The sequence below is a fragment of the Protopterus annectens genome, chromosome 1.part1 (assembly GCF_019279795.1).
Source record: "Protopterus annectens isolate FY-2018-M chromosome 1.part1, PAN1.0, whole genome shotgun sequence".
Taxonomy (NCBI): Eukaryota; Metazoa; Chordata; order Ceratodontiformes; family Protopteridae; genus Protopterus; species Protopterus annectens.
The window spans coordinates 1125832528-1125842154 of record NC_056726.1 but is presented as its reverse complement, the minus strand read 5'-3'; the positions used below and the strand labels follow the sequence as shown (position 1 = coordinate 1125842154).

Here is a 9627-nt window from a genome sequence, read left to right as displayed (position 1 = left end):
GGTACATAGAAGACGAACCAAATACACTTGTAGAACTCAGGTTTATTGCTTGAAAATCGACCAAGTACTAAGCGCTTTCTCCCAAACAGTGGGCATCATCAGAGTACAATGTCACTCATAAAATTCTCAGTTTAAATAGGTGCATCAATAAATAATTATTCAATTAGTTAATTAATTAAGCACTTCTATTTGATGCTGAGACACCTAATATGTAAAATCATGATAAAAATACTAACTAAAAATTACAAAACACTACATACTAGTATACAATTAAAAATACAACCTGATTTAAATACTTTAGTTAGTTCAATAATTTATTAATACTTAGAAAGAATTACAGCATATAACCTTACCATGGCTGAGAAATTTTGTTTAAAAGAACTTACAACAACAGACAAATATAGGGTTATGAAACCCAACAAGGGTGGGGGTGTAGTTGTAATGAACAAGGAGGACTACTTTAACAAAATTACAACTATGTTAAACGACAATAATACATATGAAAAGGTGTCAAGACATGAAATGAATAGAGCATACACCAAATTGGACTGGATCATGTATGAATACTTAATGGATGGAGTTATTACTAGGGATGAATACAATTTTCTCAGTGTGGGGTATCCTATTACTCCATCCATCTTTGGTATTCCAAAAATACATAAAAGCATTCATGACCCACCATTCAGACCCATTGTTTCAGCCAGAGGATCCAAAACTGAGGCTATGGCTTCATTTATTGATTTTCACTGTAAGGATGTTTTACGTAATCTGGATCATATTGTTAAGGATTCATGGCACTGTCTGGACAAAATTAGAACTAGGCTTGGTGGAATAAACCAGGGTTTTTTTATGGTGACTATTGATATTGTGAGTCTTTTCACTGCTATACCACACAAGCAAGGTTTGGAGATGTTTGAAGCGAGCCTACTCAAGTTTGGTACATTTAGTAGTGATAAATGTAGATTCATTAAGGAACTAATGGAACTAGTCCTTGAAAATAATTTCATGTTCCTGAACGGCGAATATTTCAGACAAAAAATGGGCACGGTGTGCCCGATATATGCCAATATGGTGTTAGCATTTTGGGAGACACAAACGATTTTTTCCTCATGTTTCTGGGATGATGTGGCTTTATACTTGAGGTTTTGGACGACATTCTGATTTTTTGGAAGGGTACTAAAGAAAGATTTACTGAGTTTGAATCATTCCTGAATACTACAACAACTTTCCTGAGTTTTACTAGTAAGATGGTTGACAATCATTGTGAATATATTGATATTTTATTGTATAAAACAATGACACGTTAGATACCAATATTTATAGGAAAAACACATTCCAATTCATATTTACATTTCGATAGTTGTCACCCTTACCATCAAAGGAAGAATTTGGTCAAAGGACAGATGGTAAGATTATCCAGAATTATCAGTGAAGATGTAGTTTTCCTTGATGAAATGAAAATTTTGTCCAGTATGTTTTCTGATAGAGGATATCCGAGTGAATTGATCAACAATATCAGTAATGAGATACGGATCAAAAGAAATCATGTTTACCAACCTATTATTAAATTTGGTCTTCCTAATACCACTAGTACAAACAGACCACCATTTGATAATGACATTCTAGTCATCCCTTATAATGATACATCCATGAAGATAGAAAATGCTGTAAGGGATTGTTGGTCTAGTGTATTCATGAACCAGGGTGAATACACTGATATTCTGGGTTTTTTGCCAAAAATTACATACAGTAGAGGCATGAATCTGAAAGAGTATTTTGAATCAACACAGAGTATGAATACATATGTTAGGTCTAAGATGGGTAAATGTGGGTTTTGTCATTTCTGTAGATTCATTAATGATGGTCCATATGTAGTAGTTCCTAACTATGGTAAAACCATCAGATGCCCGGTACCTTGTAATTGCAAAGCAAAAATGCTAATATTCCTTGCTACCTGCTCTACATGTCCGGCATATTATGTTGGGAAAACCATTAGGATGCTAAAAGACCGAATAGATGAACATGTTAGGGACATTAAAAATAAGAAGGATACCAGTGCATTGTATTTACACAGCACAAGATGCGATAATTTTAAAAGGTTTCTATTTTTTGTTATTGATAGAATACCTTTTAACAGCAATAAGGGTGGTGATGAAAAAACACTATTAGAGGTTAAGGAATGTTTGTGGCAGCTTAGATTTAATGCCAACACATACCCTGGTATTAATGACTGTATTTCCATAGCCAGTGTACTTAAATACAAATCCTTATTCTTATAGGTTTTAGAGTTATACAGCTTATTATACACATTTTTCATTTTACACCTTTTCAGGTTTTTATTATTTATGCATTGTGTGTTTTATTTCATTTCATTTCATTTTATTTTATTTCATTTTATTTTATTTTGTGTAAATTATTAATTATTATATTAAGTATTAATAAATTATTGAACTAACTAAAGTATTTAAATCAGGTTGTATTTTTAATTGTATACTAGTATGTAGTATTTTGTAATTTTAGTTAGTATTTTTATCATGATTTTACATATTAGGTGTCTCAGCATCAAATAGAAGTGCTTAATTAATTAACTAATTGAATAATTATTTATTGATGCACCTATTTAAACTGAGAATTTTATGAGTGACATTGTACTCTGATGATGCCCACTGTTTGGGAGAAAGCGCTTAGTACTTGGTCGATTTTCAAGCAATAAACCTGAGTTCTACAAGTGTATTTGGTTCGTCTTGTATGTTTTACAAGTCATTTACGTTTTTCTTGGATTTACTTGTGTACTCATAGGTACATAGGTAGGTACTTGGTTAACTGCTCGAGGCCATTCGTAAGCCTAGCCAAAATGTGTCAGCTGTCGCCACCCCATTGATTAACTAACTGTCCCTCTGTGGAGCAGAGCCAATTGCAGGATTCCTGCAGTGTATCCCCTGTTCCCTATCCACTCTGCAAGGTTTCCCGGTTAGTGAGGGGCTCCATATAATGTAATCAGGGATGTAGTCCCAGAGCATGGAGAGTACCTGTGACAGGAATCTGTCACTCCAGCATCTTCCAGTTATGGCTGTGGCAAGGTGTAGCTCATTTACAGTGTGTGGCTCACTGTGACATGGATTCCCATAGGTGGAGCATATCCATTAAGCCTGACTTGGACATGGCTTTGTTGGCAAGCAACGGTCATCTCTGAGTATACGAGATGCCACTGAGTAATGCAAGAGTTCATTCAGTCTGGCAGCATAGGACACATGTCTGAGGCCAGTAATCCTCTTGGCGAGGTACGTTCATGGACCCTCCGGCTGTTGGATGTGTCTTTTGAGGTACATCCCAAATGGGTTATCATACTCGATGATGGGATTGATGAGTGATGAGTAAAGGGGCATAATAACCTCAGTATGCCTAGATGCGAACCCTTAAGTAATCAGATGGCCTACATAGAAGGATGTCCTAACTACTTTGGAGATATGATTGTCAAAGGAGAGATCACTATCTAATGTAGTCCTCACATACCCATTACTTTGTCTGTATTAAAGTAGCTGCCACTCATGTGTTAATATGTGGGTGTTTAGTTTTCCCAAAATGGAATGACCATGCAGTGTGTGGCCTTTAGCTGGAGGCCATGACTTTGACACCCTGTGTTGGTCTATGTGAGGCCCCTTGAAGGACGTCTGTGACAGCTGGACTGTCAATTATGGCTCCCAGTTTGCAGTAATCTCCAAACACGGTCTGCTGTAGTCCACCTGTGTTTGCATGTACCTCTGAGAAGTATATGGCAAACAGTAGAGGTCCCAGGACTGAGTCCTGTGGGACAACAGTTGTGACTGGTTAACATTTGGACCTGGAGGCTGCTAGGCTTTCCATGTGGGTTCTGTATGTAAGCCTGTTGGCAACCCAACCTGTGATGTATGGATGTATGTACTGGCTGGTGAGTTTATAAATAATACCTGAGTGGGGAAAGGTGTCAAAATCCTTGGCGAGGTCCAGGTAGTATGTGTGAATTACCACACCCCTCACCTAAAGTCTAGGTGACTGTAAGACATCAAACAGGTTCAGTAGGTATGATCTGCACTTAATCAAGCTGACCTGGGTTGGATCAAGTCTCTGGAGGTTCCCAATGTCTCTGTTAATGAGTTCTATGATGATGCGGTCCATAACCTTGCAGATCAGGCTAGTCAGACTTATAGGGCATTAGTTCCCGGGGTCCGTTGTGGCGCCACCTTTGTGGAGTGGGATAACTGTTGCTGTGCACCACTCTGTGGGCATGTAGCCTGTAGAGAGTCTGGGTTTGAACAGTGTGTTTAGGTGAGGGGTTAGTTCATTTGAAGCTCTTGTAAGACACAGCCTGGGACACTGTCCGGTCCCATTGAGGCTGTGTTTTTGACTTTGGATAGGGCTGTTTTAACCTGTGAGTCGGTGATTGCTGGGGCCATACATTCTTCTGGTATGGTTATGGGCCATTTAGGGGGTGACAGGTGTGTGAAGTTTGCACCGAACCTGTCTGCCAAAATGTTGGCAATATCAGTCAGTTCAGTGTATTTTGTGCCTGTCTGCTCCAACTCAGAGCAGATCTGAGAGTTCCCACTTAGGTTCTTGACATAGCTAAAGAACGCTTTGTGGTTATCTGTAGGGTCCTTGGAAATTTGTCTTTTGAAGCTAGCCTTGGATGATTTCATGTGGGATTATAATTTCTTGCTGATACTGATCAGGGATGTCTGTCCTTCTAGGGATTCTGCTTTTATCTGTACTAGTTTCCTCTTTCTATTGTAGAGCATGTTTATGGCAGGGGACCACCAGATCAGTTTCCTTTTCCTGGAGGAGTGAGTCTAGGTTTGACTTGGGATAGCATGATCCATGCATTCCTGCAGATTATCATAGAGTGCCTTTGTATATGTTTCAGCATCTTGGACCGTATTGTCCATTGGCGTGGGGGCCATGAACCTTTCCACCTCGGTCTTAAGCAACATGAGATCTGCTTTGGAAATAATTTTCACAGTGGTTTCCTTGGTTGGGGTTGTGGGTGGAATGTGACTATCCAGAGTAATTAGTCTATGGTCTGATCTAACCAGCGAGGGGTTGATGTCGGGTGTGGAACACCGGTCACCCATGTTGGTGATGACCAGGTCCAATATGTTGCTCCCTCTGGTAGGGGTGTTGACCGGTTGATCCAGGGCGTTTGAGTTTATAAATTCTAGGAAGCGCTGGGCAAGGGAGTTAGTACTTGAGTAGTTCTCCCAGTTAATGTTTGGGTAGTTGAAATCACCCAGTATTAGGGTGTTTGCTAGGACCTGCATATTTCCCAGTGTCTCCAGAAATGCGGAATGTGGGTCCTGGGTCATGGTGGGTGATCTGTAGCAAGCTACAATGTGGATTGCAGTTTTTCCCATTGTCAGTTGCACTTGCATGATCTCTGATGGATCGTGCTGCACCACTAACCTGGAGGTGTGAGTATCCTTGATGAATATGGATACACCCTCGCCTTTTGTGTTCCGGTCCAGGTTCTGTCGCCGAAAGGTGTGGTATGAGTTATAGCCTGGTAGTGCTGGGGTGCTCTCTACAGCCTTAAACCAGGTTTCTGTTACTGCACAGATATCGATGTTCTCCATACTGAGGAGTGCCTCGAGTGTGTGCAGTTTGAGGTTTAGACTTCTGGCATTGAGTAGCAATACCTCAGTTTCTGGTTACTTGTGCTATTTACGGTGGTGGGCTTGTCTTTTGAGCCTTGCCTAAATGTCCACCTTGCCTAATATCCACCTCTCTAGTATTGTTTGCAAGCAATGACAGCTGTGCATGTGTACATGTTCGGAAAATGTGTACTGACCCTTGTTACAGGGCTGTGCCAAATGGCAATGTGCACGCCTACATAGAGTGGATATTGACAGTAGAGACACACTGGTTGAACGTTTAGATCTGTGTAGCCTAACCTCTCATTGCCAGACTAACAGCTGCTTAGAAATATGTTGACAGTACTGGTAATGAAACAGGGTGCGTATCATCTTTAACTCCAGTGTGACGTATGCAGTAGGAGTGTAAGATGTAGGAAACTGCTGCCCATGTGCAATAGCTGCTTCATAGGTGATGGCGTACACTATCTGATTATATCCTGGTCATGTCGATAGTGGCAGCAGAGTCTATTGATATTTGACTCTGTGTGGGGAGTGGATGTCTGTGCCGAACAGAGCTCATGGTTCTGCTGGGTATGTGAGTATATACCCAGACAAGGATACAGCCCTATCAAACACAGATCCCCTGAATCTGGACAAAGTAACCAACGATAAAAGTATAATATTCCAAAAAAGCCAACAACTCGTTGGAATACACACGGCAAAGGATACAGCCCTGTTCACACTTGCATCACCTGTAATCAACTATCAGGATGTGATCTAGCCCTCAGAGGAGGATTGCTACTAAAGGTAGCTACCATGTTCCTGTAACAGCTAGTGTTGCCACGTCCATAACACAAATATTTACATCTGAGCATCACTGTCTAAAACATCTTCATAAGCAGTAAGTAAACTAAATACAGTGCATGGTACTTGTAGTACTGAATGCTCATACAGGCATGTCCACTAGTCAGCTACAGGTGCTTACTAATGTCAGCTTTGTGTATGTGGCCATCCTGGAGGAATGCAATCTCTATGCCATGTACACTGCCAAACCTACCTAACACCATACCCCACACATTGTCGGGGATGCAGCTACAGGGGTGAGCTTGGAGGCAGTCCATTCTACACCCATGACTGAACTAGACAGTCAAGAGGTGTAGGTTAACACATGCATCTCATCACCACAACCAACACATACCCTTCCCAGAACACAGTAAGGACACACACACATGCCACCAGATATCACACACATCCACAGAGGCCTCTAAGTATCTGGCCAAGCAAGAGGCTTCCCAAGTTGGAATAGACAGACAACAGAATACAAAGACTGTACGACATAGTTTGCATAATTGTGTTACACCTCAGAACAAGTGGCCAGAAACATGGCCAACAGTACTCATTTGTGAATGCAAACTCTAGCACTATGTTATGCACCAAGCTATATGAGAGCAAACATACTGTCAACTGCCTGTCTGCCATGATTAGCCACATACCCATACACTCAGACCACCTTTAGAACTATACATATGTCTCTGGCATATTCTATGTTGTTGTGCAGGACCTGTGATGCAGTAGCCTGGACTGCATAGAAACATATGTAGGAACTGTCAGGTCATGTAGCCCATGCAGGTATGTCCCAAGTCCTGGGTAGCATTCAGCCATTGGCCAGAATGATGCAGCAGTACAGGGACAAGGATTGTATTCCACAATCGTGTAATGTACTGGTGTAATTTAAAGAGTATCCAGCATCTCTCTGCCTGGAATAACATGGTTGACAGACCATGATGCTTTGCCAGACAGGACCTGCAGCTGTCACCCCTGAGAATCTGGATACTGGCAATGGCCCATGCTTCCCCTATAGTGCCCTCATCATGCCAGGTTCAAGTGAAAGTCCACTGGTGCAACAGGGACAGCCAAGAAATAAACTGTGGGTCTTGCTACTCAATGTTACAAATCAGGTACTCAATATGGACTCACTTACAGCAATCTGAAACATGGAGAACATATCTGTGCAGTGATTCAGATATGGTTCAATGCTTTGGAGAGCACCCCTGCATGACCATGTTATAACACATACCTCACCTCTTGTCCATCATCCTTTATTGGAACACATGGGCCACAGGTGTGTCCAACTTCCTGAGGGATATGTACACCCCCACGCTAGTTGCACTTGCACAATGTAAGATGCATTATGCTGAGCAACTACCTTTGTGCCAAAGTGTAATCCAAATTGCACCTTGTGACAGATCATCCACCATGCCTCAGAATTCCCAACTGTCATTGTGCTGTAATGGGGAATACCAGTTTTGAGACAGGAAACCATAATCATGGCTGCTCAGCTATCCCATTATGAACTGGGAAGACTCATCATGTACCAACACATGTGCTCAATACATGTTGGATTTCATCAACACCAATGACTTGGATCACCATAGTCACACCAACAGGGCTAACAGTATGCCACACATGGTCAGTTTTCAAAGCCAATGTTATGCTCCTTAAGAGCGAAGTGGTGACTGTCATGGCACCCATGCATATGTACAATGCATGTGCAAATGCTGGGTCCCACACAAATGCACTTTAAGCACTTACATATGTGCAGTGATCATGCCATTGAAACAGAAACAGGATTAAAACAAACACAAACATGAAGGCAAACCAGTGGTACTCTGCCTTAAACTGTACCACAGAAGGTAGTAACTGTTGCAAGAGTCAACACACATGCGTGGAAGTTGATCCATGGTCAGCCTCAGTAAGATGCAGATACACCATATATTGCCACACAAAGCTACTGTGTAACTAATCATCCACATATTATGAGGCCAAACACAGACGATTCCATAGCTGTGTCATGAAACATAATGGCAACAACAAGACCTGCTGTGCTTCACAGCACTATGGCATGAGAAGCACTGCACCTACCGAAATAGCACCTGTTCATCCAGATAGGGTCTTGGATAACATAAACACACTGTCCCCCTCCCGACAGGTACACGTTTATATATTGATGTACACTACAGAGCCCCTGTAATAACAACTATGCAGGTACAAGCTGAACTCTCTAATGCCATACATACAGGCTGCATGGGACCTGTCCACATCCCAGGTTGTATCCTACACGAATGTCAAAAAATTTGCTTTCCACATAAGCAGCATGTACAATCATAGCTTCATGTCAGGCTGGGTACACACAGAATGTTGCACAGCAACAGTCATCTATTAATGCTGTCAATATCTGAGGGACCCTGGTATGTGTACAGCTGACCTGGTTACAAACAATGGAATCATTGCATTGCATAACACATGATACAACTGTGTCAGTACATGGGTACTCTGCACAGTTGTTGTAGGGCTAGGTACAGTCCACCAGTCAAAGGTTACTTGGTGTTGTACCATTATATGTCATACCACATGTATGGATGTGTGTTGGTCTGAGGATATGGTGGTGTCTGAGGATTACATTCTAGAAGGTAGCTTTTGACACTGTGACCTGCCCCTGGCTCATCTATGATGACTTATGTTGGAGTACTGGTCTGTACATGTGAGTAGCCATTATGAATGTGGTGACACCACCACCTGGAGTGGTCCATACCAGTGTTATGGCCCACATGTCTGGTTCTGAGTTATATGGTGGTAGTGCTCTTGTGCACTACAGAGCCTTCAGCCAGGTGTTCCTCACTGCACAGATGTCAGTATTCCCCATTGTAGGTTCTACAGTGAGCAGCTGTGATTACGACAGCAACACATCTAGCACTGGTTAGCATAAGCATACAATGCAATTGTCTTCTAGGTGTCAGGGTGTTATCCTGTATTTAGGACATTTGCCTTGGAATGGCACTATATGGGCAAATGCGACCTAGGTATTAACACCACTCCCTTGAATCATTGATGCATGTGATCTGAGACAAAGGCTTGTCTTCTGTCAGTCATGTCATCCCAGAATGACAGGCACTGGACAACCTCTAATTACAGCAGGACATTGGCTCATTGTGTTGGTCAATCAGTTGCCATGCCTAGCATG

General features: G+C 41.7%; 1 protein-coding gene across 1 annotated transcript in view; it reads left to right on the top strand.

Annotated features, from left to right (window-relative positions):
- The first annotated feature begins 1403 nt into the window (after window positions 1-1403).
- LOC122815665 (vomeronasal type-2 receptor 26-like) overlaps window positions 1404-9627 on the top strand; it is a 191665-nt gene continuing 183441 nt past the window's right edge. The window contains exon 1 of the mRNA XM_044088357.1: window positions 1404-1667. Within this exon, the coding sequence (XP_043944292.1) occupies window positions 1404-1667 (264 nt within the window). The remainder of the gene's footprint in view (window positions 1668-9627) is intronic.